Source organism: Felis catus, chromosome E1 (genome assembly GCF_018350175.1).
Source record: "Felis catus isolate Fca126 chromosome E1, F.catus_Fca126_mat1.0, whole genome shotgun sequence".
Classification (NCBI taxonomy): domain Eukaryota; kingdom Metazoa; phylum Chordata; class Mammalia; order Carnivora; family Felidae; genus Felis; species Felis catus.
In genome coordinates, this window is record NC_058381.1 from 18,379,926 (window position 1) to 18,406,995 (window position 27,070).

Below are 27,070 nucleotides of genomic sequence, written 5' to 3' on the forward strand. Positions count from 1 at the left end.
CACGAGAACCAGGGCCGTAGCACTGCGCTGACCCAGCTATAACCACCGTGAGCACAGTTGCGGGCCACTGCAGCGTAACACGATTTTATTAGAAATTAGTGTTTGTTTCCATCACCTAGGCTGAGCAACAAAGAATTGCAGTTATGTGACAGAGAAGTTCTGGGCCGTTCTTTAGGCAGAGGTCAGTCAGGTAAGAAATCGAATAACACCCGGTACTGGTTACATGGGGTCACCAGCAAGTTTCCGGTTTTCTCAGAAACCGACAAGGTTTGACTTCATTTATGCTTTCTGTTTACTTTCCCTGGGCTACTCAGAGTTGAAAAGTACACAAAACCAAGAGCTGCTTTCTGCTTGGGCCTGAGGAACTCAAAAGAAAATTCTCCAAGCCCTTATGCCGCAAAGTCTGGCTAAAGAAGCTAAAGTTACTTCAGTGATTTCAATGTTAGTATTTTTCTTAAGACCAAGGAGATGGTTTCCATCAGTCCAGGACTACTGTGCTTTCTCAGCAAGAGACAGGTCACCACTCAGACAGCTGAGGATGTAAATGTCAAAGCAGTAAAGAGAGGCTGCAGGACTGGGGAGGTCAAAGGACAGGCATTAAAATACCTCAGTGGGGAGCTGGGCCTTGAGCGTTAGAAGGCTTCAGGAGGGCAGCGGAGGAAATAGGCCAGTGGCCTCCGGCAGGAGCATTCCAGTCTCTGTGGGAAAGCCACAAAGCCAAAGCCGGAATCTGGCCAAAGAAATGGATTTGTCTTCATCTTGTTACTCCAGCGAAGGCTGAAAGAAGTGTTTGAGCCGATGACCAGGGTGCCTTGCCTGAAAGTCTGTATTTTCAAGGCCGTGACAAGTGTAAATGCCTGGTTAGTCACAGTTCTCCGGCCCCATCGTGTCATTTCAGGTCCTTGTGGGTGTCTGCTAACCTTGGCCTGGCATTTGCCCATCGGGTCAGCCACGAGCAGGCCACTTAGCTATCGTGACAGCAGTCTGGAGAGATGAACCTGATAACCTGTGTTCCTTCCCAGGTGGCTACTACCCAGTGGCTACGCTGTTTTGTTAGGCTGGCTGATCCCTCCCTGATAGCATTCTTTTGGAAAAGAATTTGGATAAGCAGCCTCCCAAGGGCCAAGCCAAACAGAAGGCAGTGACCGAAAGCCCTGAGGAGGAACTTGCACCCTTGCCCAAAAGCTGGTGCTTGGCAGCTCTGTGGCCATATGACCCAACAAGAAAGAAATGAAGAAACCTTTCAAGGGACTCGGGCTGCGCACATCACCCTGCATCCAGGCTCAGCACTAGGCAGAACCACCGCCCTCGGCCGGGACACAAAACCAGGAGAACGGGGTGGGGGGCAGTGGATATATGGCCAAGCACATGCCACCCCTGCACAGGGCTGCTTGGGACGCAGAGCTCATGCTCACCGTCCTCGGATGGGCATCCAAGTGCAGCGCCCACAGGCTCCACGGCCTTCCCACTGTGGCTCATGCTCCTGGCCCCTGTGGTGGCTCTTTGGCTTTCTGGTGAGTAAAGCAAAGCATGCCTTGAGGGCAAGAGAATCAAAAAGAGCAATCATGTTAGACCCTAAGAGTCAGTTATGTGACTTTAAGATGTAGGGGTAAAATGTCCTTTCTCATGGGCCTTTTTAGCACCACGGTTCCCAATTTAAACATCCTTCCTTCCTGCGGGCTCTCTGGGCCCCCTGCTTGGGCAGCCCAGCAAAGCCAGAGCTAGTAAATTTTTTTTGGTGGTGGTGGTTTTTGTTTTGTTTTTATTGCTTCTCTAGCCCCTCTCTGATTCTGCAGGAAAGAGGGGGTTACGGTCAGAAAAAGATGATGTGGGTCAGGGCAGAATACAAATCTCCTGAATAAAAGTACAAAGTGCTTTAAAGAAACTGATCCCAAAGGCATCAGGAAAGGCCAAGGGCTCTGCCCTGCCCAGGGTCCTGGCACCCTCAAGGGGTAGCACAAATACCCAGTGCCCTCGTTGTTACAGACTTAAAACTATTCGTTTCCTAGGTAATTTTTTAAAAAACAAAATTGTGAAGCCTGTGCTTAAACACCATAAGGAAGAAGGAGCCCCACCTTCTGTGAGAAACTGGGCCTCCACAGCACCAGAACGAACCCATTCCCCATGGACCTCAACAAAGGCCTAAAGGTAGCCCCTCAGTGGAGCAAAGGGGTACTCCAAAAAGGGCCAAGGGGAATGTTTTTGTGGGAGGTGGGCTGGTCAGTCCATTGGCCCCGGGGGCAGCAGCAGCTCCCTGTCAGGAAGGGCGAGCAAAGGGTCCAGGACTTGGTCATCTTGAAGTGTTCAGGGAGCAGGGCAAAGGAAGGTGGTCCCTCTCCTGCTCAGGCCCTCTGACTTCCTGTCATGCCTCTGGGTGCTGGGACAGAAACCCAGCCAGGAGCAGCGTGGGGTGGCCAGTGGGGCAGGGTTCCACAGGAGGGGAGACAGGGTGTCCTGTGCCCTGACTCCCTGAGGGTCTCGTCAGTCGCGATGGGTAGACTGGTGGCCGAGCTGCCGGTCATCGTAGGTGCTGTAGCGCTTGACGTGGATACGGCGGACACGGTCCCGCAGTTCAAAGGCCTCCTCATCTTCACTGGGGGAGGCCTGGCTGCGGCTACGGCTGGTGGCCTCCAATAAGGAGTTGTCGGGGACTCGGGGGGTCTCGTACAGTAGGACGTTGAGAGTCTCCTCATAGATTCGGGCCTCTGGGAACTCCACCTGCGATTAGGGGGCGAGAGAACCCCATGAGGTTTCCTCCACGAGAGGGAGCTGAACGTCCGGGCCCTTGGGTCTGTGCTGGCTCTACAAGGCCGCCTGACCTCTCACAAGACAGACGGCCTTCCGGCTCGTGAGGGAGGGAGGCCTCTCTGAAGATGTGAGGAGGTGCGCTCTGTGGGACATCAGGGTGCCAGAGCGTGGCACGCTGCCCGTGTCCCACCCAGTCCCAGGCCAACAGACTAGTACGTGTAGAGGGTCGGGCCTGAGCTTTGTGGTCAGACCTCGGCTTAAATATGGCCCCCCCATTTACTAGCTGCCGGGCCTCGGTTTCCACATGTGTAAAAAAATCAGGGTTCATATCTACTTCAGAGTTGTGAACATTACATGAAAGACCGGGGGGCGGGTGCCCGGATGGCTCGGTCGGTTGAGCATCCGACGCGGTTTTGGCTCAGGTCATGAGCCTAGGGTCACGGGATCGAGCCCCACACCGGGCTCCACACTCATGGAACCTGCTTGAGATTCTGTCTCTCTCCCTCTGCCCCCCTTCCCAACTTGTGTTCCCTCTCTATCTCTCTCTCTCTCAAAAAAAAAAAAAAAGGGATGGCGTTCAAGGCAGCTGAATTCTAGCCTAACTTGAGCTTCCAGCCCGGCCTGTCTCACAGGTGTGGTGTGAGGGCTCAAAAAGTTCACGGAAGAGAAAGCACTTAGGAAGGTGACGGGTGTTGCTGCCACTTCCACAGTGTAACCAGCCCCCACAGAGACCTGTCCCTGAATCTTGACTCCGCTGAAACGTGCACATGGGAGTCCCACCCCCAAAATGACAGGAGGAAGCAGGGCCGCCTCCTATAAGCTGTCCCCCCCCCCCCCCCAACCCTCAGACCGCCCAGCTGGAGGCACTGCAGTGGCCGTGCAGGTGCTACACGAGCTCGGGGCTTTGAGCCCTCACACATGTGACCGTCCCCCACATGAGCTGCCCTCCGGGCTCAGCGAAGCCCTGCCGCCCCCCATACAAACATTCTCAGGGCAGCTACTCCCTGGGGAGGACAGCACCTGCTTGCGGCCCGGGAAAACGGGGTTCGCGGGGTCCGTGTTAACGGTCACCTGTCAAATCCCTCCCGTACCCGGTGCCACGTGGTCACTGCAGAGGCTGAGCTGAGTGACCAGGAACCCACAAGGAGCAGGGGCCGGAGGAGAGATCAGAGCAGCTGCTTCCGCCAGCCTGCACCGCTCCTCCTGGGAGCCGTCTCGTGTTCGTTCTGCTTCTGGTAAATTCACACTGTCGTCCCCATGTTTGCAGATGAGGAAGCTGAGGCTCACGTGGTTTAAACGGCTCAGATGATGTCAGAAAACTAGTAAATGGCGGAACCAGAATTCAAACCTGAACTGGGCCGACTCCAAAGACCCGGTCCTTCCCCCTGCACCACGCTGTCCCCTGCTGGTCGGCGGCCCCTGCCTCTCAGCTGACCCAGAAAAGCGCTCCCCAGCCGCTCCCCGAACTCCTGGAACTGCCCGGCACCATCACGTGGGTTTGGGGGAGACAGAGCAAACCACACTCCTTTTTTGCTCCCTGTGGTGAAAGGCACAGCTGGGGCTGCGCTGCTGTGTGTCCCGTCCCCCCCACGCAGAGGGAAGCCCGCCACACCTTGGTCTGTTTCTTCTCCGTGGCGTACACGATGGAGGTGCAGCACACCTCTGCCAGCTTGCGACCCTGGCCATAGAAGGACCAGCAGCAGATCTCATCGCCGATGACGTCCTTGAGGAAGAGCACGCGGCCGTTGAAGCGCAGGGAGAGCTTGTCAAACAGCTCGATGTTTTTCAGCAGGTGGTCGTCAGAGTTGCTGAAAAAAAGCCATGAAGGCCGGTGGGCCCAGGAATGAGGTTCTGGCACAAGAGAGGGGGCTAGCTGGGCGTCTCCTCTCTGTCCCTCCCCATCATGCACAACTGAGAAAAGGCCAGATGCCAGAGGGAACAGGAAGAGAAAGGGTCACGGGCACCCTCTGGGTTTGGGGGGCCTGTGAGGAAAAAGAGGGGAGTTGGTCTTCAGTTAAAAGCAGAGAGAGGGGCGCCTGGGTGGCTCAGTTGGTCAAGCGTCTGACTCTGGCTCAGGTCATGATCTCATGGTGCGTGAGTTTGAGCCCTGCATCGGGCTCTGCACTAACAATGCAAAGCCTGCCTGGGGCTCTCTCTTGCTCTCTGCCCCTCCCCAACTTGCATGCACTCACACGCGTGCGCTCTAGGTAAAAATAAACTTAAAAAAAATTCCACACATAAAAAACAAGTAAAAGCAGAAAGAACTGAAGGAGGGAGGTCTCCTCTCATTAGGCCCATAAGGAAGGAGTCTCGCTGCCATCGAGGCAGGAGGATCCCCTCCCTTGCTGTAGGGGTGATGCTGGCAACAGGCCCGTCCACAGGACTTACTGAGCCTGCGGCCTTCTGGGTCTAGCTAACTGTGGCCCAGCAGTGAAGCCCAATGGCTGGCTTACGTCCTCGTCCACCTCATAAGTTAATGCTGGGAAGATACCTGGCAAGCTGCCTGACGTGGCACGTCGGGGTAGGGGGCTGTTCCGTGTTCATTCTCATCTATATCCTCAGCCGGGGCCCCGCGCCAGGTTCCAGACGCCTCTGCTGATTTCCCTTCTACTCTCCGTTCTTCCCTCCTGAGACCTGGGCCCTTCCCAACCCTGCCGGGAGTGCAGGCGGCTTCTCTTGGGTCTGCCGCCCCGTTGCTGGCTGGCCAGTCGTTCTAGCTACTTCTGCGGGCCTTCCCCCAGCCCCGGCGCCCGCCCCCTCGGCCCCAAGATGCCCACCCTACCTGGTGTAGGAATACTTGTTGTTGCTTCTATTGTACAGCAGCTTCACCACGGGCTGGGAGGGAGGAGAGCGTGAGGGCCAGGCCAGGGTCCCATCCGCCCCTGCCCGCAGCCCTCAGAGGTGCCAGTACCTTGGTGGAGGATTCGATGAGCCTCTCTTCCTCTTTCAGGGATGTGATGATGGGGATGTTGCACACGGGCTGGTAGGAGTCCTTCTTGTCCTGGGTGACACGCACAGCCGAGAATCTTTTTTGAGCTCTCTTGCTTGCCAGGCTAAGCCAGGCTTTCCCCAGGAGCCGTCAGAGCCCCTGTGCCAAGGCCACCCTCTGCTTGTTGTGGAGGCATCTGGCAACAGAAACTGCCAGCCCGCAGGCAGAACCCCGTTTCCAGAAAACCTAAAATCCAGGTATCAAGGCATAGAAACCGGAAGCTGGGCTTAGTCATACCGCCTGAGTCCGTCGCCTTACAAATGGACCGGCTGCCAGTGTCCTTGGCCTGGGCAACACCCACCTGGTGTATCTAACTTGGTTTGGACTCACGGCACTCGTCACACAGCCTTCCGGGAACTGGACCTTAATGTCCCCAAAGCACAGGACCAACTCCCTACCTCCTGAACCTAACGCGACCGTATCTCCGTACCTGCAGAGCAGTCTGGCACATGTTCACCAGCCCCTGAATGAGGTAATATTTTGCTTCAGCCATCAGTTCCTTGATTTCCTGCCGGTTTTGCGGGAGGATGATGGTGTCGTCTCGGAGGTAATTCAAAATGGTGCCGAAGTGCTTTCCGCATCGGTCTATGAGGATCCAGCCTGGGGATGCAGACAGGCCCCAGACGGTGACTCTCTGCCTCCAGGCCGCAAGCAGCAGGCGAAGGCCGCCTGACAAGCCTGGTGGTGGGTGGTACGCCGCATGCAAGCCCAGAGCCCCCACCACAGGGTAACAGAAGTAGAACACAACCTCCAGCTCTTAGGCCTGTGGCTGTTCTTCGACCAAGAACTGGCACGTGCTGTGGGGACGGAGGCCCTCCGGGCCCTGAGAGAGCCCACAGAGGCCGAAGCTCAGGACGAGGACGACTCGGGCCCGCCTCCCGGGAGCACGGAAACCCCCGGGCCCTGCTTGTCTTCCGTGTACTGCCCAGTCACTACAGCAATGGTTCCTGTGAGAATCTAGTCCTCTGTGAATAGTTAAGAAGTATGGATCTCCTCCCCGGAAAGCGGGTAAGCACACACCATTCCACGTCCGACTTCCAAGAATCCCGAAGCTCTACCGAGGACTCCAGGTGAAGGAGTCCTGTACTAGGTAACAGGAAAAGTCGATCTAGAGTCTAGTTCTGCCAGGCGTAAGCGCTGCCCCAAAGGCACTTCCTCAGGGACACTTCCTTCCCTCCTCAAGCCAGCCCAACAAGCCCCCGACGCCTCACCTTCTTTGTCGGTCAGCACCTCCATGCGCCCGCTGAACATGGCCTTGAGCATGGTGTCATGCCGGGTTAGCGCCCGCACGGTGGTGTAGTACAGGGAGCCACCCACATTGAGCTGCACGTATTTGTTGCCCAGGCCGCCTCCCTTGAAGCCGCCTAGCTTGGGCTTGGCGCCTGACGCTGGGCACAGACAGGTATCCCCTGACATCTCCCGCTGCAGGTAGATCACCACACGGCAGGAGGTCGGCTTGGAAGGCTCCGCCGTGGTGGAAGGATCACGAGTGAGCGGCCAGTAGAGGCCAGAGCCTCATACTCTCAGCACTGCGAACAGGAGATGGGGGAGGAGACAGGAGTCAGCAGAGGACGGCCCTCAGCCGAGAGGGGCCAGGAGATCCCAGGAGACGGTGCAGTCATTCTCTCCTTGACCGCTGCCTAGACCTCGCAGAGGCTGAGGCCCTAGGGCAATAGCAAAAGAAGACACTCCTGCTATTGTTTCCGGTACCAGGAACCAGAGCAGTCTCCCAGAGCCCACTCACCATCTCACCAGCCTCCCTGAGACTCGGCTCAGCTCTAGGCAGCAAGGAGGCCTAGCAAACCCCTGGAGTTAGTCGGAGATGCTGGAGGCACAGACTGGGCAGCAGAAGTCTGTACCCTGGGGATCCACAGTCCTATTCCAATTATTTTCTTCCCAAGGTTCCCAGGACCCAAGACTTCCCGCCAAACCTACTGGGAATCCTGCCAGCGCAGGAGATTCCCAGGAGCCAGAGGGACAGGATGCGCTTCCTTTCGGAAGATTCCGGGCTCAGAAGCAGCCCGCACCAGTGCTGACTGTGAGCGCCGCCCGGAGTCTGGCCTCAGAAAGGAAAGTAAAAGCGGCTTCAGGAGAGCCCGGAATGAGCCAGGCGGGAGGGCACCGTCCAAAGTTCCTGGCAGAGGTTACTCTGGCCCCAGGGGGATTTCCTGACCTTCCCCTTTCTTGGCCCCAGCCCTGTCCCAAGTTCCTGAAATTGTCACCACTTTTCAGGAGAGAACAACGACAGGATGGCTATTTTTACTTCTTTTTCCTGAGGGGAGGCCCAGCAGCCCCATCTCTTCCTTTCGCTCTACCCACAAGACTGGGGAGAAAGGGCTCCAAAGGATCAGATGATAAATCTAAAGGCAATTAAGTGATTTGGAAACTGAAACGCTGACAGGCATTCATAGGAGGGAGGAGCGAGGAAGCAAAGGAGGGCACAGCCAGGTCACTCCTCGTGATCTAGATTCTATATGCTTCGGTCTCCTGAGGAATCACTAAAATGCATTCACTGGAAAAAAAAAAAAAAAAAAAAAAACAGCAAACATCCACTGCATGTTTACTATGGTCTAGGTACTAATCTAGGCACTTAATATATACATTACTTCATTTAATTCATTCGGCAATAAAACAATACTGAGTGCCTAATAGGTTAAGCAGTAGGAAGAGAGAGATGAAAAGATAGTGACCTTGCCTCGAAGGAGTATAAAGAAGCATCACAGTGTTAACCAGAAGAAAGACAGTAAGAGTTAGCATTTATTGTGCCCCTGGTACGTGCCAGGCACTGAGGATACAGAAGACAATAAGTCGTGGCCTCACGGAGCTTACATTCTAGGGGGAGGATCCAGACAATTAGCTAGAAAATGAATGCATAAGCGAGCAGTTCCAGAAGGTAAGAAATGCAGTAAATAAACTAGTGACAAGAGGGTGACTAGGGATTAGTACTAATTAGTACAGGGAAAGCCTCTTTGGGAAGGCGACATTCCAGCTGAAGTCTGAAAGCGCATTCCAGACAGATGGGAGAGTAAGTGCCAAGTGTCTCAGTTAGACACAAGTTTTAGGAGCAGAAATAAGGCCAAGATGTCTAGTGCACATCTTGGCTGGATGTAAAGTCATGTAACGCAGGGGCCAGGTCATATTAAAGAGTCTGAATTTTGGGCAGGGGCGCCTGGGTGGCTCAGTGGGTAGTGTCCGACTTCGGCTCAGGTCGTGATCTCGCTGCTTTTGCATTCGAGTCCTGCATCGGGCTCTGTGCTGACAGCTTGGGGGCCTGGAGCCTGCTTTGGATTCTGTGTCCTCTCTCTCTCTCTCTGCCCCTCTCCCACTTGCGCTCTCTCTCTCTCTCAAAAATGAATAAACATTAAAAAATTAAAAAAAAAAAGTAAATAAACATTAAAAAATTTAAAGAGTCTGCATTAAAAAAATTTTTTTTTAATGTTTTTATTTATTTTTGAGACAGAGACAGACAGAGCATGAGCAGGGGAGGGCCAGAGAGAGAGGGAGACACAGAATCTGAAGCAGGCTCTGGGCTCTGACTCGTCAGCACAGAGCCCGATGTGGGGCTCGAACCTGTGAACTGCAAGATCATGACTTGAGCCAAAGTTGCACGCTTAACCGACTGAGCCACCCAGGCGCCCCGAAAGAGTCTGCATTTTATATTAACTGCAACAGCAATCGATTGGACTGTTTTAAGCAGGGGAGTGATAGGATCCAAGTTACTCACACTTTGAAAAGATCACTCTGGCTGCCGTGTAGAGAATGGACTGTTAAAGAGCGCAAGAGAGCACGTGCGAAGACCAGAGGAAGCAGCAGTCTAGGCAAGACACGAAGGCCTGGACTCCACTGTTGGTCACAGAGACCGAGAAAAGGTGAAATTGCCTCGTGTAGTTATCACAACACGCAAACATTTACAGTTACACATCACCTCCTGCAAGTTCAATACAGGAGCAGTGTGCTGGCTTCCCCAACTTTACTGCTCTGCTATCTAAAACAGCACTTAGCACAATGCCAAGCACCTTTTAAAGTATTTAATACATGTCAGTTAGATTGATATTGTCCCTAAAAAAGATTTAGGCAGGTCCCTAGGAGGAATGTCCGTCCAAAAAAGGGCCAGAGAGGTTACTGTGTGCAGTTCTGAATTTCCGAGACTCACTTGCCCCAAGGATGAGATGAACCCTCACCGGCGGATTGCCCAATCAGTAAGTAAGTAACACACGAATAGTGTGAAATCACCTTCCTCCACTCACCCCAAAGGAATAAATCCACCCCTTAACAGGTTTTAGCAAGTTCCAGGTGTATTTTGTGTCTGGCCCCGATTTCCCCAGGGTAAAGAAAGCGCACCTATGCTCTGCTAAAGTAAAGGAACTCAAAGGCCAGGCGGCGGCCAACGGAGCCTACAAAGCAATTGCTTTGAGCCCTGGACCACGTCAGCTCAGCTGCCGCCCGCTCAGATTCTTCCCAGACCAATGGGCTCCAGGAATCTTGTGGCAGGTGACGCCCCACAAAGTAATTCCACTGAGAATGAAGTTTCCACTGATAGCCTCAGTGCTGTTCCTTCCGGACTTTGTGTGCGGATATTTGGGGATGTCTGCCTGGGGCTGAGGGCGTATCCGTCTCTCTCAGCGAGGCTGATGGGAAGCTGAGCAGAATTAAGGGCAGGAAAACAACCACGGCCATGGAAAAAGGTGGGGTCCTAAAGGAAGAAGGACCCAGAAATTCATCACTCTAGGGTGGGGGCAGCCGATCTTGGGTTGAGGGGGCGGATCCAGCAGAAATCTTAGGTGTAAATCTTGGGCTTCGTCCAAAGGGTCTGGAAAGATTTGGCGAGACCCAGCCTCCCTGTGGTCTTCCCCGGCCCGCACCCCTCCTCACCACCGAGAAACAGACCGATTCTGACACCCATCCCAGTGGAAGATGTGAGCTCTCCATCTCCCCTAAGCCGTTCCATGCCTTTTCCCCAGGACTGGGTGGGGCTCTCTGCTCCAGCCCCGGGCCCGTCCATCCTTGTCCCCCAGGGCAACCTCAGCCCGGCTCTCACCGTCCGCGAGGGGCGCTTCTCCTCCTAGCTGGGTTGCAAGCCGACCCCGTGCCGCCCTGGGCTGTGGCCGCCTGCCCGCCAGCAATCCCGGGCTGTGAGCTCACATCCTTCGCCCGCGCGCGGACCCCGCCCCGAGCCGCGGCGCAACCCCGCCCGCCCGGCAGCCTCGGACTCCACGGCCGGGCATGCCCAGCACCCAATCACGGGGGGAGGGAAGGGCTCCTGGGAGTACTCCACCGAGAGCGCACAGCTACTTCCTGCGGCCTTTCCGGCGCAAAGGTCTCTGGGTCTTGTAGGCAGCCGACCCTCCTCGCGGGCCTCTGTTTCCCAGCAGGCTCTGCGGGCTGGGCGGGGTAAGTGCTTCCGCAGTCAGGTAATGACGTTGTGGGTAAACAGGTCCTGTATCCGTGGCAGCGGCTGAGTCCGGCGGGCGAGGCACCGGCTGCCGCTAACCGGGGAGAGAAGCTGCCTGTCGGAATCAGCCCGGGCCGCAGCGCGCCGCCGGTACGGGGTTGGCAGGTAGGCAGTGACTGCGGGCCGGGGGACGCGGGCGGACCCGGGGCGAGTGAATCTGACAGGCCGAAAGAAACGTGGGGACTCCGTGCGGTTCTTTGCGAGCGGTGTTACACCCAGCTTGGGCCTGGAACTTAACGCGCTGATGCTAACAACGGTCTTGTGAGGAAACTGCGGCTCAGATAAGTTCAAGGCGCTTGCGTAGTGTGGACAGCCAGCTCCACCACCCAGGTCTTCCTAACTGTGTATGTATGTCCCGTGCCCCTTCCCCCCACCCCGCCGACGGCGCCTGCAGTGCGGGGAGTGGAACTGGGGCGGAGAGTGTCGCCGCTGTCATCTTCTGGGAGCTCCATGCGGCTCTTGTGCCCGGTGTTCCCCAGATGCTCAGACACGCACGTGTGGTGGGAGTTGGAAAAGAATCTGATAGTTGGCTGGGAACCCTCCCTCACCCTGCCCTCCTTCTCCGGTCCTATCCATCTCATTCAACTCTGCCCTCCAAACATCCAGTTGGCGCTCAAGCCAGATACATGGAAATCTGGCCTCTTTCCTTCCCTCATCCCCAAACTCCTACGTTCATCCAGTCCTTTACTAAATGCTATCAACTCGGCTTACATAACGTCGCAAATTGGAACACTTTGCTTCAGCTCCAAGCCTTCGTTACTGTAAGAGCCTTCTCTATTTCCACATTCATTCCACAAACATTTGCTGAGTGCAAGCGCTCGGTATGTGCAGGCACCGTGCTAGATGCTAGGGTTACAGTGATGAACCAAGGTAGGTGTAGCCTCCCTCTTCTGTTTCCTCCAATTCATTCTCCATCCTGGGTCACAGTGATCATTCCAAAAGGCAGATAGGACCACTCTGCTGAGAATCTGCTGGCTGCCCGCTACCCTTATGATAAAATCCGGGCTCCTGACTGCGGCTTTCAGAGCCCTCCATGAACCAGCGCTGGCCTCCCCATCTAGACTTACCCTGTTCCACACTCCCCCTGTTCACTGGGTTTTAACCACACTAGGCTTTGGGTTCTTGGAAGGCATTACATTTCTTTTAGCTTCAGGATCTTCACCGAGTGCTTTTCCTCATACTGTTGTCACAATTTGTGGTTATCTGTTTACTCTCTGTCCAGAGGTCAGGAACTGAAGCATCATCTTCACTACTCTGTCTCCAGAGCAGGGACTCAGAAGGTATCTGAATAAACGCCTCCTCTCAGGGACGGGAGTGGCAGTCGAAGCAGATTATTTGCTCCCTCGGGTTACTGGAAGCTTTCTAGAGCAGTTGGTCTGATTAATCACCTGGTAGGTGTTCAGTGCTCAGACTGTATGTGTAAATGTCACAGAAAAAGCAGGAAGACAGACCTTTTAAAAAGCTTGATTAAAATTGAAAAATAAAAAAAGAAGTACTTCGAGAGGCAACTATATTAAAAACAATAAAAAGCTTGATTAAAAAGGGGGGCCTGGGTGGGTCTGTTGCTTAAGCGTCCGACTTCAGCTCAGGTCACGATCTCGCGGTCCGTGAGTTCGAGCCCCGCGTCGGGCTCTGGGCTGATGGCTCAGAGCCTGGAGCCTGTTTCAGATTCTGTGTCTCCCTCTCTCTGCCCCTCCCCCGTTCATGCTCTGTCTCTCTCTGTCTCAAAAATAAATAAACTTAAAAAAAAATTTTTTTTTAAAGCTTGATTAAAAGGAAGCTTGGGATGATTAAAATGTTTCAAAAGGAAGATGCTAGCCTATTTCCTTCCAGTAGGCGAAAGGCTCTGGGCCACAGTCAAGACAGTCTGTAGACACGCATTTGTTGGCCCACAGTGTTGGATGTGGTATTGCCTTTAAATTTTTGAATTCAGCGCTTTCCTGTAAAAGTCAGATTTCATGTATAAATCTGGATTTTGGGCTGTCTTGAAAATCCGTTCTGGTAACCGGGGGACTGAATTCTTTTTTTAACCATCGCTCCTCCTATGGTATACCTGCTCTGGAAAGTTACTCCCACAGTCACCGCATGTGGAAGAGAACTTTTCTAAGGAAGCCAGAAGGGAAACAGCTGGGGGAGGTGGGGGCAGAAGAAAGGGCAGGCACAGCACCAGGTGGTGGTAGCCTTTGGAAGACCTGGGGTCTTGGAATTGGTATAGCAGCCAATGGTAGCTAAGTAGCATTGCCTCCCTTTGTAGACAGGGCATGTCCTTTTGTTTATTTTATTTTTTAATGTTCATTTTTTCATTTTTGGGGGGCTTTTTAAAAATGTTTATTACTTAGTTTTTTGAGACAGCAGGGGAGAGAGTGTGCGTGAGTGGAGGAGGGGCAGAGAGAGAGGGGAGAGAGAGAGAGAATCTCAGGCAGGCTCTGCACCTGCTCAGGGCTCGATCCCACCAACTGTGAGATCATGACCGGAGTCGGATGCTTAACCGGCTGAGCCACCCAGGCGCCCGTTTTGTTTTGTTTTGTTTTGTTTTGTTTTGAGCCAGAATGAGGGTGCGTTTTCAGTTTCCTGGAATTGAGGCATCCTTTGGACCCAGGAGTTCAAGGTGGCCTGGGGGGGGAAAAGATATCCCTGCTGGTGCTCCTGCCCACCGAAAGAAACCCAAATGCCTTAGCTTGGCGCACACGGTCTTCCTGATCTGGCGCCAGCCGACCTCTTCAGCTACATCCTCGGTCCTTCCATATTCTAGGCCGCTCAGTGACTTCAGGCTCGTGTCTGTGCTATTTTCCCTGATTGGAATGCCTTTCCCCAGCCTCCGTACTTGGTATGTGCTTGCTGACACGCCATTCCTTTTTGTGTTTTCTGCTGGAGAGAGACTGACCCAACTCTAGTCCTAGTTCAGGCAAGCATACGGTAGCCTGTGGCGTACACTGTGGGTAAGGTTCTTCCTCCCGGCTTCTTTTTTAACTCTGATCTTTAATTCACGCGGATTTCCTCGTTTGCTTTTGGTGTTATTCCAGTACTGTGTTTGAAAAGCTTTTTCATGTCCTTTTGGGCACCTAACTGGGGATAAATATGCCATGGCTTCTCACGCTTAGTTCAAATGTGACTCCTCCGCCCCAAGCTGACCGCTGTGTTCTCCAGCGCCTGCGCGATATTTCTGTAAACGCACTTAACACGGTGTACTTTTCAGTTTACGTGTCTGTCTTCCTCCAGCTAAACTATGCGCTCCTCCCGGGCGGGCACCATGCTCCACTCATCTTTGTACCCCCAGCATCTAGCAGTGTTGGCCTGTAGAAGGCACTCAAGAAATGTGTGTTGAATGAACGGTGCCTGTGACAAGCAGCTGGACTTTATTCTTTCCTGACCCTTGCTCCTATGACACACCTCCTCCCGGCTGCCACTCTCAGCCCTTCAGAGCAGAACTTCTCTCCTCTAGGGAAGCCGGAAGGGAAACAGGTGAGGCTCAGAGAGGTGGAGGCAGAGGGAAGGGGGAGCCTTTGGAGGAAGAGCATCTGGGTTTTTGGCGTTGGTGTCTGGGGGCGGGAGCGGGGCTGGCCTGGGAGCAGGCATTTCCTTGGGTGGCTGGGAAGCGATTGGGGATTCAGCCTGGTTTCTTCACAGCTATGGCCAAGGACATCCTGGGTGAAGCGGGGCTGCACTTTGATGAGCTGAACAAGCTGCGGGTATTGGACCCTGAGGTTACGCAGCAGACCACAGAGCTCAAGGAGGAGTGCAAGGACTTTGTGGACAGTGAGTGTCATTTGGGGAGACGTGGTGCCACTCAGCTTTGAGCTTCCAACCGTGTCCCGCCCCCGCCCAGCCCCCAGCTCTTGTCCCTGCCAGAGTGGAGCTGTGGCTCCCTGGAAGTGGAGCCCGGCCTTTATCGATTCCCATGTACTAACCACCTCGTCTGCCCGCCCTGTAAGGCGCCCGTGTGGCCCCACACAGAGCACCAAACGGAACAAATGGTGAGATGTGGAGGATGTCCCATCGTTGCTTTTCTTCCCTCTCAGAAACCTTGAACCTCACGGAAGCAGAACTGTGGCTTGGGGGTGGGAGTAGTTAGGTACTCCCGATTCTTGGAAGAAATAGTTTTCTCGGTCGCGGGATTACCATCACTTGGAGTGAAAATTGATTAACTGGAGTCTCTAGAAGTAGCTCAACGGACTCAACGAAGTCCTATTTTAGCTGGATACCCAGGACACCTCCTGTCCCAGGAGGCAAGCACCCGAGAGCAGCGGATACAGAGCACGTGTGGTTAAAGCAGGGATTTCTGAGCCTTCCGGGCACTCCATAGTCTGCAGGGAGCTTGGCTGGTGAAAGGTAGCTTGGGCTCCCTTGCCAGTCTTCTGACTGCATGCCGTCCCTCCTCCCTGGGTCCTAGTTCACTCCTCAGTAGGATGAGGTCCCCCACACCCAAGGATGTTGAAAAAAGCGAATGGGAGATTAGCACCTGAATGCTTTGAGCTCTTTATTAGCTCTGCCCTCCGTGGGCAAACCCCTGCCCCCACCACCACCATTAACTGAAACCTAGGGCCATATCTGTGGCCAGTCAGGAGACTGTGTTCACGTCCTGAGTCCGTCCTTCTGGGGACATGCCCCTTGTGCTTCCTGTCACTCCTGGGGAGGGCAGGATGGAGTCTGTGTGGAGGATGGGCCACCGGGAGCCTCACAGACAGAGGTCAACAGTCACCGGCTGGCTCAGTTGGGACTCAAGGTCCAAGTGTGCCCTGCTCCAGCTCTGAGCGCCTGGCCACCCTCCTCTGGGTTTAGACCAAGGGTGGAAGACTCTAGGCCCGTGCGCCAGACCGCTCGGACCCACATTAGCCCTGCTCTCGCCACAAGGGAACAGAAGGGAGTGATGATGCAGAGAAAATAAAACATTTTGTTTTCTGTTCTTCCCCTAAAAGAAATTGGCCAGTTTCAGAAAATAGTTGGTGGTTTAATTGAGCTTGTTGACCAACTGGCAAAAGAAGCAGAGAACGAGAAGATGAAGGTAAGACGAGCGTGCCTTCTCCATCTTGGCCTGGGACACGGTTCACCAGCCTCTCCTCCTGCCTGCTGGACTTTTTCTTGCTGGGGGGGGGGGGGGGGGGGGGGGATGGGATTATTTTAAGTAAAACGGGATTCTAAGTAACAATTCCCAGCCAACTCTTTCCGCTAGTCGAACTCTTTTATGCTAGTGCACTTTGTCATCATTTCATGTTCACATCGCTGAGATGGGTGGTCTTACGCTTTTGTAAGTGAAGAAGGCATACGGGGGGGTCAGTGACCCGGCAAAGGACACAGGGCTCAATGGTGCACCAGAGGGGCCACTGGCACCCGTGTGCCAGACTCCGGGGGCGGGGGGACTCGCGGATCTGCCCGAGCCGCGATGCAGGTCTCATCAGGTTATTCCAGATAGCTCTGGGGCTCGACGGTCTGTCCCCGGCTGGGCACTGAGACCGCCCCCGAGTGGCCCTCCCTCGGCTGAGGACTTAGCTGAAGACGGTTTTAACGAAGCCACGACCTTCTTTCTAGGCCATTGGTGCTCGGAACTTGCTCAAATCTATAGCAAAGCAGAGGGAGGCCCAACAGCAGCAACTCCGAGCCCTAATAGCAGAAAAGAAAATGCAGCTTGAAAGGTAAGAGGTGAGGGTGCAAAGAAAGTTCTTTGCTCGACTGCAGTTCTATTCTTCCTTCTTGAGTGGCCACCTCTTGTCCTTATTCTTCACCATTGTCCTCTCGGGAACAGGGTCCCACTTGCCATCTGACTTGAAGACTTAAAAAAATAAAGTCAAGACCTGTTTAACGAGAAGGAAAAAGGACACTTGTTAATACAAAACCACCTCTGGTGGTCTGGGAGCTAGAAGGCTCCGCTAGCGAGTCCGTGAAGCTGGCTAGTTCTCCTAGAGGAAAAGACCTGGAGACTTCTCACGGGTGGGCCTGGGTTGGGCTTCGCCTCTTTCTTTCTTTCTTACCCTAACTTCTTCATTATGCACTCACACCATTTCTTGGGATCGTTTAAATCGCTTACATTCTTCTCTAGAAGAATTAAGTCCACGGTTTATTTCATCCATTTTTAGGGCTTCTAACAATTTTGTTTTTCAGGTATCGGGTTGAATATGAAGCTCTGTGTAAAGTAGAAGCAGAACAAAATGAATTTATTGACCAATTTATTTTTCAGAAATGAACTGGAAATTTCATTTTATAGCAGGCCGGGCAAAAAACAAAACCCAAAAAAACCTCTGTACCAATCCAGTGACTTGACCAATGACCCAAGTATGTCCTGAGAGATGGTGTGGAAAAAACGCAGCATCTCTGAAGGCAATAAGCAAGTCTGGGGGGCTTGTTGCAAATGTCAGCGAACATCTGCTGGGCAGTTACCCCGTGGCCACAGTGGTCCAGGCTCTCACCTCTTGGCACTCTTAGCCTGAACTGAGCAGTCTGTAAATTCTGACCCTTTTTTTTTGTAAAGTCACAAAGCTTTCAAAGGAAGAGCAATAAATTATTGTTTTCAAATGGCTTGATCTGCCTCTTTTCCTGTTGCCCTTGAAGTGTACACGGAACACCTTGTAAGGGAACCCCGGACGCTCTAGCCCCCAGGCCACGAAACGAAGCAGGCAGTCGTCGGCAGCTACCTTTATTGGGACCGGACACAGGTGTCAGATGATACCCCATCAATCAGACCATTATGACTTGTGAGCAAAACAGATAAAAAGAGGAAGGACCAGTTACCATTTTCCATGCATTCACTGAGTTTTTGGTTTTGAGTTGGCCTTGAGTACGTATTTAGAGAAAACTAAGGAACACCAACCAAGAGCTCCTGTATTTACACAACGGACACGTCAGGCCCAGCTGCCCCTCTACTTAGAGAACAAGCCAGGAAAGACGACGAAACTATCAGGGAGGTGACATTATCCCCCCAGAAGCACACTTCCAGAACAGGTTTGAGACACGAGACCTCAGAGCGGGACTTAAGTCAGGTGGTCTGTAAAAACAGAAGACTAAGGTCTTTAAGGAGACTTAAAATCTTTTCTGGGATGACCCGTTTAAGACAGAAAGAAAACACCTTCCAGCGTAACCCATTTCTGAAAGTCAGGCCAGAGCTGACCGTTGAGCAAAACCCAAGTCTAAACCTCTTACAGGACCTTTCCCCCTACCAGAGGGGGAGGCAAAAAAACCAGGATATCGTTTTTAATGAATATTAAAGTCACATTTTAAACTTAAAAATGGCCTGAAACATCCCACTCTTCATTTTGCTGATTAACGACACGCTGTAGAGAGTCATGAATCGAGGGTTTGGTCACCTGTACGTTGTGGGTCAAGCGACTCGTGAACATGCCAAGCAGGCCACGTGTCTTATTAGTTTATCCAGTTTCTGGTCTGGTCCTGCTCCCAGTGGAACTTGGGCACACAGTGAGGGATTTGGCTCCACCTCCCTATAACCCAGCCCACACCCCCCTGTCCGTCCTCAGGTGATTGGTCCGTTGGTGCCAGTGTTCTCAGAAGGGGAGGGTCTGATGGGGCTCCTGCCAGTGTCTTGCTCTTGTGTGTTGCTGGTGTGGTTCGAACGCTACCGAAAAAACATGGGTTCTGAGCATTTTTCTGCATACCGGGTCCAACAGGAAACTGCCCTGTGGGCATCTCCCGCCGGGCCAGTGGTCATTTCTCTCATTTCTTCTTTCTTTTCTCCTCATACTTGTAGTAGGGGCTCCGCAACATGAAAAGCAGAAGCATAAGAGGGATGAGAAAGTAGGGGGCGTAGACAGATACGAGGGTTAGTCGTTCGTGGAAAGTCTTAGGTCCTTGTCCTTTGAAACCGCTGGCTTTGGAGAAATCCTCAAATAGCAATGTGGAGAGAATTGGAATTACAGTTGTCATGGTGTGAACGGAGTAGATGATTGCAGGGGTGCGGATCCACCGGCAGCCTCCTGAAGTTGGGGGAAGAGAAAGAGGTAAGCGTTAGGTATGTCCACGACTCCAGGGGCGCCCACGCCAGTCTCCACGCTTGCTCCCTTTCCACTGAATCTACCTCCTTTCCGAGTACAAACAAATGGAAAACCCGATGTGTTCTAGTATCGCCTAATGCACAAAGCTGGGGCTCTAGCCCACCGGCTGCTAAAGCGCCAAGGGTGGGGGGTGGAATTTAATTCAGAAAAACTCTAGTGGGGCGCCTGGGTGGCTCAGTCAGTTAAGTGTCTGACTTCAGCTCAGGTCATGATCTCGGGGTTCACGAGTCTGAGCCCACTCTGGATGCTCTATCCCACTCTCTCTCTGCCCCACCCCCACTTACGCGCGCGCTCTCTCTCTCTCTCTCAAAAACAAAAAATTAAAAAAAAAAAAAGCAAGAAAAAGAAACTCTAGGGCAGTAAAACGGCCATTACGATCTATGCCAGTCTGGCCTAAAAGGCAGGGGGAAGGGCCTGCCCACAGCATCTGTTAAGTAAGTATATATACAGGTGAGAAGATCAACAGATTCTGCGGAGATGGATTTGGGAGCTCCAGTGGGAAAGTGGTTGTATGAGCTTAGTTATCATGTACATTAGTATGGCCCCCGTCTTTCTAAAAGCGTTAAGTCACACGGGAACACTGTAAGAATAAATGAGAAGTTAAGCCCTTCAGGGATTAGCCTGATGCTACTGCTGAAAAGCCAGTATGGTGCTCCCCAGATCAGAAAAATAAAAGCTAATGATAAATTCTGCAGGGGTAAAAAAAAAAAAGGCGATAAAAAGGAACAAGTTCGATCTTGAAGCAGCCTCAGGTGTAGGAGAGATCTCCAGGTGACAGTCCTTCGGCTCAGCTACCCACACAGGCATCCGCCTGAGCCACACTGATGTCCCTTTACAAGATCTGGCCATTCCCACCCCACCCTAGGTGACCCTCAGACTACAGGGATCACTCTCCTCTGAGATACTTCCCCCAAAGATTTCCGGGACTGGGTATCAGGGCACAGATGGGATTTTCCCCCCAGTTACCAACCTTTGAAGAAGGCATAGGCTGCTATGGGGAAGAAAGGCAGCTGCAACACGAGCTCGCAAAACAGGAAGGACTTAAACCACGCTGGGGGTTCCTGTAGCAGAGGGTCTCTGAACTCCTTGGTATACCACTTCAGCAGGTTTCGCAACTGAGGAGAGAGAACGAGCACACTGAACACAGCCACCTGGCAGGACAGGCTGGCCGCTCCAACCCCCGAAGTGTCCCTCACTGCCCGGCCCCGAGGCAGCCTAGATGGCCCCTTCCTAAAGACTCCCTAGCTCTGACTCGAATGTTCCCTCCTCCAAGCCTTCCTCAGCTCTCCCAGCCCCTCTGCTACCCGTTCGTGACTCCGGGTAACACTAGCCCTGCATGTCAGCCAACGGCTGTGAAAACCACGCTAACATTTGTCCTTTAACAGCAGCTGCACACCAAGCTCCGAGGGCCAGACTGCCTCAAATACAGAAATGAATTGAGTTTGTCTTTTTCGGGGGGGGGGGGGGGCGCGTGGAACGGAAGGGAGAGAAGTTTAACCTCTTTAAGATGCACTTTCAGACAATGGAATCCCTAACTCTCAAGTTCCTCATCATTCTTAGCTACTGTAGTTCTGAAGAGTTCTCTTTTAGGAGACCCACAGGACATCTGGAGAACAAACTGCCCAAACCACAAACTGTAGAGCTTCTAGGCTGTCAAGGCTTGAGGGTTAGCAGTCCCGGTTCTAGCTTGGGGTGCACCCTCCTCTGATTACACTGTTAAATCAAAAGATGCAGACTGGGGCGCCTGGGTGGCGCAGTTGGTTGGGCGCCGACTTCAGCTCAGGTCACGATCTCGCGGTCCGTGAGTTCAAACCCCGCATCGGGCTCTGGGCTGATGGCTCAGAGCCTGGAGCCTGCTTCCGATTCTGTGTCTCCCTCTCTCTCTGCCCCTCCCCCTTCATGCTTTGTCTCTCTCTGTCTCAAAAATAATAAATAAACGTTTAAAAAAAAATTAAAAAAAAAAAAAAAAGATGCAGATCCAGGGGCGCCTGGGTGGCTCAGCCGGTTGAGTGACCACCTCTTGATTTTCCACTCAGGTCATGATCCCAGAGTTGTGGGACTGAGTCCCGCGTCAGCTCCCAGCTGAGCATGGAGCCTGCTTAAGATTCTCTCTCTCCCTCTGCCCCTCTCCCCGACTCATGTGCTCGCGTGTGCTTCCTCTCTCTAAAAAAAAAAAAAAAAAAAAAAAAAAAAAAAAAAAAGATGCAGACCCATGGCTACCAGCAGAGGAAGGAAGCAGAAAGGTTGGAGGTTGCCCATTCTGTGCCTTTAAGGGCCCAAAGCGTAGGGCTCCCCCGCATCACATGGGACTACAAAAGGTCGGTCACAGTTTACATCCTGGAGATGGCGCTGTCCTGCCACACCTGTCTCCAAAGCTAAAATATATATATACAATATCAAGTTACAGCAAATAAAGGGAACTTCCAATGTAAGGATTTAGCTTGCAGTGGAAAAGCCATTTTTTTCCATTGCAGTATTTTTCCTGTTAATTTTTAGTCAAAAGATAAAGGCTCACCATTGTGAAACCAAGGCCTCACCGCTGAAGCTGAGCTTTAAGCAAATAGCCAGAAACAAACATTCTGTTAGCATGATATTAATTTCAGAAAGGCTCTGGCTAGATTACCAGCTTATCGACCGGGTGATGTCTAATTTGTACTTGATCTGAAGTTGAAACTCACAGCAATACCCTTAGCTTCCTTCTAGGCACTCCTCAGGACGGTAAGGTGGCAGAAAAAAATTCATAAAGGTTAAGTCACTGCACCTCTCCTGGGCTCTATTTCCTCGTCTGTGGAACAAGCAACTTGAGCCAAATGTTTTTGGAGATCCTTTTTTTGCTCTCCAGATATTCTTTAAAAAATATTGGGGGGGAGGGGAGGCGCCTGGGTGGCTCAGTTGGTTGGGCGGCCGACTTCGGCTCATGTCATGATCTCGTGGTCCGTGAGTTCGAGCCCCGCATCGGGCTCCGTGCTGACAGCTCGGAGCCTGGAGCCTGTTTCGGATTCTGTGTCTCCCTCTCTCTCTGCCCCTCCCCTGTTCATGCTCCGTCTCTCTCTGTCTCAAAAATAAATAAACGTTAAAAAAAAATTAAAAAAAAAAATATTGGAGGGAATGACCTGCTGTCAAGATTTACCGTAGAAATTTAAAAGGCATCCTGGTTTGATTTCATTTTCTGTTCCATTTGTATACAGTCTATTTCATAAATCCAGGATGAGATCAGCAAAACTCAGCCAGCTCTTGTAGGTCATCAATTAGGATCCTAGCGCCCGCCCACAGTCGCCTGCGAGCCGCATGCTGCCGGAAAGGACCTGGACTGAGGGCTGAGGGCAAGCCAACCGCAGGCCCCTGGTAGAGTGAAGGGCTCCGGGTGCGGGCTTTGGGCAAAGCACTTAAATCTCACTGAACTTGCTTCCCAATTATAGCACTTCCTTCACTAATGGGAAGATTAAATGAGTTAATGTACACGGTCTTTAGAACAATGGCAAGCACAGAGTAAATCTTACAATTACTTAGTTGAACTTAACACGTATGTGGAGAAATTCAAGTTTAATCCTATTAAGAGCGCAGCATGCAACTGGTCCTTAAGAACTACTCTTATTAGGTAAGTCCCCCAAAATGGTTTATTACCTGACTCACATTTTTTGTTTTTAATTTTTATTTATTTCTGAGAGAGACAGAGTGTGAGCAGGGGAGGGGCAGAGAGAGAGGGAGACAGAATCCAAAGCAGACTCCAGGCTCCAAGCTGTCAGCACAGAGCCCGACGCGGGGCTTGAACTCACGGACCACGAGATCGTGACCTGAGCTGAAGTCGGACACTTAACCGACTGAGCCACCCAGGCGTCCCTATACCTGACACATTGGACTCCACTTACCATTGGTATCCATTAAACTACTGACCTGGCCTATAAACAAGGATTTTTAAAAATAGATTATTTTACATTTTTAAGGCCACAATCCATTTTTTTAAGTTTATTTCTTTGATAAAGTTTATCTGAGAGAGAGCGCGCATGTGCGGGCTCGTGACTGGGAAGGCGGGGCGGGGGGAGAGATAGAGAATGAGAGTATCCCTGCTTGGGATTGCAGGGCTTGAACTCACGAACCGTGAGATCATGACCTGAGCCGAAACCAAGAGCCGGCTGCTTAACTGACTGAGCCTCCCAGGCACCCCTGGCACCAGAATTTCTAAACCAGGAATTGCCACTGAACAATCCTGCACTTTTCTACCTTAGGAGGAGCACAGGCCGATTTCACACCTAGACGCTCACCTTAAACAGAACCAATGCTACCAGCTGCAAACGATACTGCACAATGCCTTCCCCATCCTCTCCATGTTCCAATCCAAACTAAATTCTTTTTGTTGCAGAGTAAGAGTTTTTCCGAGTATTGGCCGGTTCAAACCAAGGAAGATCAGCCCCAACCATTATGGGATCGCCACAAGCATTTTAGTTCTAGGAGAAAATTCCTTCTATTTGGGGAAGAAAAACACAACAGATGTGAAGATTGGGCATTTTTTTCAAAGAGAATCTGAGAATCCCTCAAGGCTTGTATTATTATTTTCCCCATAACGAAGCAACAAAACCATCAATGTCAACTCCAAAGCAACAAGAGTGAAGAGAGACAACAGCCCTTCCAAAATAGGATCCCCCACCCCGTGTCGCCAGCACCTTCAAACAGCATCAGATGGAAAGACACAGACGTACACAATTTCTGGCCAGGTCCCACTGGCAATGGCCCTTGACCTTTTACAGTAAGTCAACATTAAAACCGAGAAAACTTTACCAAATCAAAGAGATAAGCTGAAATGGGGTCTTTATGATGCTGGACACATTTGAACTGTATTTGGGGGTGGTAAGGAAGAACCTGTGGGAATGGCATATTCAGAAGAGATCAAGAAAGCACCAGCTGTTGGGGCGCCTGGGTGGCGCAGTCGGTTAAGCGTCCGACTTCAGCCAGGTCACGATCTCGCGGTCCGTGAGTTCGAGCCCCGCGTCAGGCTCTGGGCTGATGGCTCAGAGCCTGGAGCCTGTTTCCGATTCTGTGTCTCCCTCTCTCTCTGCCCCTCCCCCGTTCATGCTCTGTCTCTCTCTGTCCCAAAAATAAATAAACGTTGAAAAAAAAAATTTAAAAAAAAAAAAAAAAGAAAGCACCAGCTGTTAAGTCCGGAGTAACCTGGAGTAACTAACGTAAGTGCCCAGTATTAAAGGGACTCATCACGCCAAACACTAAGCAGGCAGCCTGCCCGAGTTTTGTTGGCCACACAGACTCTGAAAACCACAGACAAGGCTCCTTTCTTCAAGGCAACTAATGGCTGGTGCAGAGCGGTGGCGACCTGCTGAGAAAGCGGGTGCTACCTGGGTCTGTGTGGCAGGCCGAGTAACAGCCCCCAAAGCTCCTAGTCTCTGGAAGCTCTGAACGTAACCTTATAGGGCCAAAGAGACTTTGCAGATGTGATTAAGGTAAGGGTTTTGAGTCTTGAGACGGGAGGTTATGCTGACTACCTGGTCGGCTCTAAACGTAACCACAAGTGTCTGTATAAAAGTGGGGCAGAGGGAGACTGGATTACAGAAGAGAAGGCGGCCAAATGATGACAGAAGCAGAGACTGAAGTGATAGGGCCACAAGCCAAGGAACACTGGAGCCACCAGACTGGAAGAGGCAAGGAACAGATTCTCCCCTAGGACCTTCAAAGATTCCCCTAGGCCTGCGAGATTCGTTTTCATCTTCTGACCTCCCAAACTGTAAGAGAACAAATGTTTAAAGCCATCATGTTTCTGGTAATTTGTCACAGCGGCAACGGGAAACTAATATACCCTGTATGTGTGCGCTTGTGACTCTCCTCCCAGAAACCACAAGGCCCACACAGTTTTGCATACCCCGTGGTATACCCCAGGGGTTCAGGGACCTCAGGTGAAGCACCGCCCCCCCCCCCACCCCCGCTCTGCAGAGAAAAAGCATCTAAAGGGAAACAGGTAGACAAGTCAGTCTTGCCCACAGTCCTGCACACAATGTGGAGAAGCACCGAACTGAGGACAGGAGCTCCCCGGGAGAAGGTTACAGGGTCCAGAGGTGAAAGGACCAGGTAAAATAAAACGGTGGCTCTGAAGACACGAAAAGCATTAAAGCAAACTTTGGGGTAAAGGATACTCATTAACAACGAGGAAATGGGGGCTTCTCGCCTCTATTTCTAGTCAGGTGATCATTCTTACTCGAACCTAATTAAAAGGGCTGATTTGAAAAGGTGTCGTTAATTTACTTATGAGCTTTCGAAGTCGCTGGATCCTAAGACCGAGGCAATGACCATCCGTGAATGCCCTGTGTTATGGGTCTAATGCTACTTGCACTATTGCTTTGGGATTAGACGTTATTTTAAAGCTCTTTCAAAGAACACACAAATCCAACACGTGATTGAGACACTGGTTCATCCAGGCTACTTCCCTCAAATACAAGTGACCAGAGGTGGGGTGTTGAGAGCCTTACGCATACCCAGGGAAGAACTGTCTTTAAAAGGACCAAAGTGTCTGCCCCAAGCAGCTTGGGATAACGGTCCGGACCATCGAAAACCCCAAGCAAGACGTCGAGATGAAGGGTGAGGAGAGGCTGGGGCACGGGCAGGACCTAAGAAGGGAGGGAGGGAGGGAGGGAGGGAAAGGGGGGCAGAACCCTGGCTGGGCGGCGAGCGGGGGAGGGGAGGTCTTGGGGACGCCGGGGAACGATTGCAATGCGCGGAGGGGACCCAAACTCAGCGACCGGCCGTCTGGACCGACCGTCGCCCTCACCTCGACGGGGTAGAGTTCGCGCGGCAACACCACCTGCAGGTCCAAGAGCAGAGTGATGGGGACATGGGAGAGGAAGTAGAGGCCCAGTAGCCACTCCAGACCGCGCCGGACGCCCAGAGCCCCCATTATCGGTTGGTTGCGCCGGTGAGGAGCGGATGCCGCACTAGCCCGGAAAGCCGACGTGGGAAGTGGGCCCGACCCGCGCCGCGTCCCAGGACTCCGCTCCCTGACCACCCGCCCCGCCCCCGGGAGGGCTACGTAGGCCACTCCCATTGGCTGGCTGCAAAGCCGCGGCGGGAGCGGCGCTCGCCGCAGGGCACGCCCATTGGCTCGTACAAGTATAGCGTGTAGAGGAGGTGCCACCCCAGACCATTTCCATTGGCCGTTGGGGGCGCCGCGTGGAATGGGGTGGGGTTCCTCGCTCGCCGCGTCGGGCTTGCGGCGTGCAGACTGAACTGGGAGCTCTGGGGCTGACGCCCGCCGGGCCTGGCTGCAGACTGCGTGGCGCGCTGTGGTCCCTTTCACCGAGTACTCCATTCATTCAGTGCAAAGGAGTAACGCTTACTGAGCGGCTCCTGTGTGCTGGGCCACGGGCGCTGGTGGAAGTGGAGCCCCTAATACAGCCCAGCTGCCGCAGACCAGGGCCGGCCCCAGAGCGCGTTGTGATCCGCGCGGTGGTGCGACGTTCACGGGGAACACCCACAAGGTCCCAGCCCCGCCGAACCTGAGGGGCCTGGAAGCCTTCCGAAGGCTGCCTAGGGGAGAGCCAACTTCAATTAAGAAGCACAGGGATATAGCAAGAGGTTGGGCGGGTCTTGGCTGGGGCAGGGATTGGCTGTGATGAATGAGGGAGGATTTATTCATTCTGCAAATATATATATTTTTAATTCACTTATTTCTTTGGAGAGAAAGAGAGAGCACGCGCCCGATCATAAGTGGGACAGAGAGAATTCAAAGCAGGCTCCACACTGTCAGGGCAGAGCCGGATGCGGGGCTCACACTCCCCCAGCTCACCAACAGCGAGATCGTGACCTGAGCCAAAGTCCGCCATTAACTGCCTAAGCCACCCAGGCGCCCCTGGTTCTGTAAATATTGATCTTTAACTGCCCGCT

The 27,070-nt window shown here is 52.6% G+C and overlaps 3 protein-coding genes across 4 annotated transcripts; 1 reads left to right on the forward strand and 2 right to left on the reverse strand.

The window, feature by feature from the left end:
- Positions 1-68: 68 nt before the first annotated feature.
- On the reverse strand, positions 69-10,957 carry TNFAIP1 (TNF alpha induced protein 1). Its single transcript, XM_003996499.6, has 7 exons — positions 10,776-10,957; positions 6,949-7,266; positions 6,168-6,337; positions 5,660-5,749; positions 5,531-5,583; positions 4,361-4,556; positions 69-2,718 (listed from the first exon to the last, which is right to left on the reverse strand). Exons 2-7 carry the CDS (start codon positions 7,151-7,153, stop codon positions 2,482-2,484), a joined length of 951 nt encoding a protein of 316 aa, XP_003996548.1. The 5' UTR covers positions 7,154-7,266; positions 10,776-10,957; the 3' UTR covers positions 69-2,481.
- A 174-nt stretch (positions 10,958-11,131) lies between these two features.
- IFT20 (intraflagellar transport 20) lies at positions 11,132-17,700 on the forward strand. 2 transcript variants are annotated; one of them, XM_003996501.5, is made up of 6 exons: positions 11,133-11,294; positions 14,409-14,651; positions 14,817-14,945; positions 16,106-16,191; positions 16,716-16,819; positions 17,286-17,700. In XM_003996501.5, the coding sequence occupies exons 3-6, from the start codon at positions 14,819-14,821 to the stop codon at positions 17,365-17,367; spliced, it is 399 nt and encodes a 132-aa protein (XP_003996550.1). In that variant the 5' UTR covers positions 11,133-11,294; positions 14,409-14,651; positions 14,817-14,818; the 3' UTR covers positions 17,368-17,700. The 2 variants fall into 2 exon arrangements, with proteins under 2 accessions (XP_003996549.1, XP_003996550.1); XM_003996500.5 differs by lacking the exon at positions 14,409-14,651 and having other exon boundaries at positions 11,132-11,294.
- A 101-nt stretch (positions 17,701-17,801) lies between these two features.
- TMEM97 (transmembrane protein 97) lies at positions 17,802-26,180 on the reverse strand. The gene is made up of 3 exons (XM_003996502.4): positions 25,959-26,180; positions 20,157-20,301; positions 17,802-19,108 (listed from the first exon to the last, which is right to left on the reverse strand). Exons 1-3 carry the CDS (start codon positions 26,082-26,084, stop codon positions 18,849-18,851), a joined length of 531 nt encoding a protein of 176 aa, XP_003996551.1. The 5' UTR covers positions 26,085-26,180; the 3' UTR covers positions 17,802-18,848.
- Between the last annotated feature and the right edge of the window lie 890 nt (positions 26,181-27,070).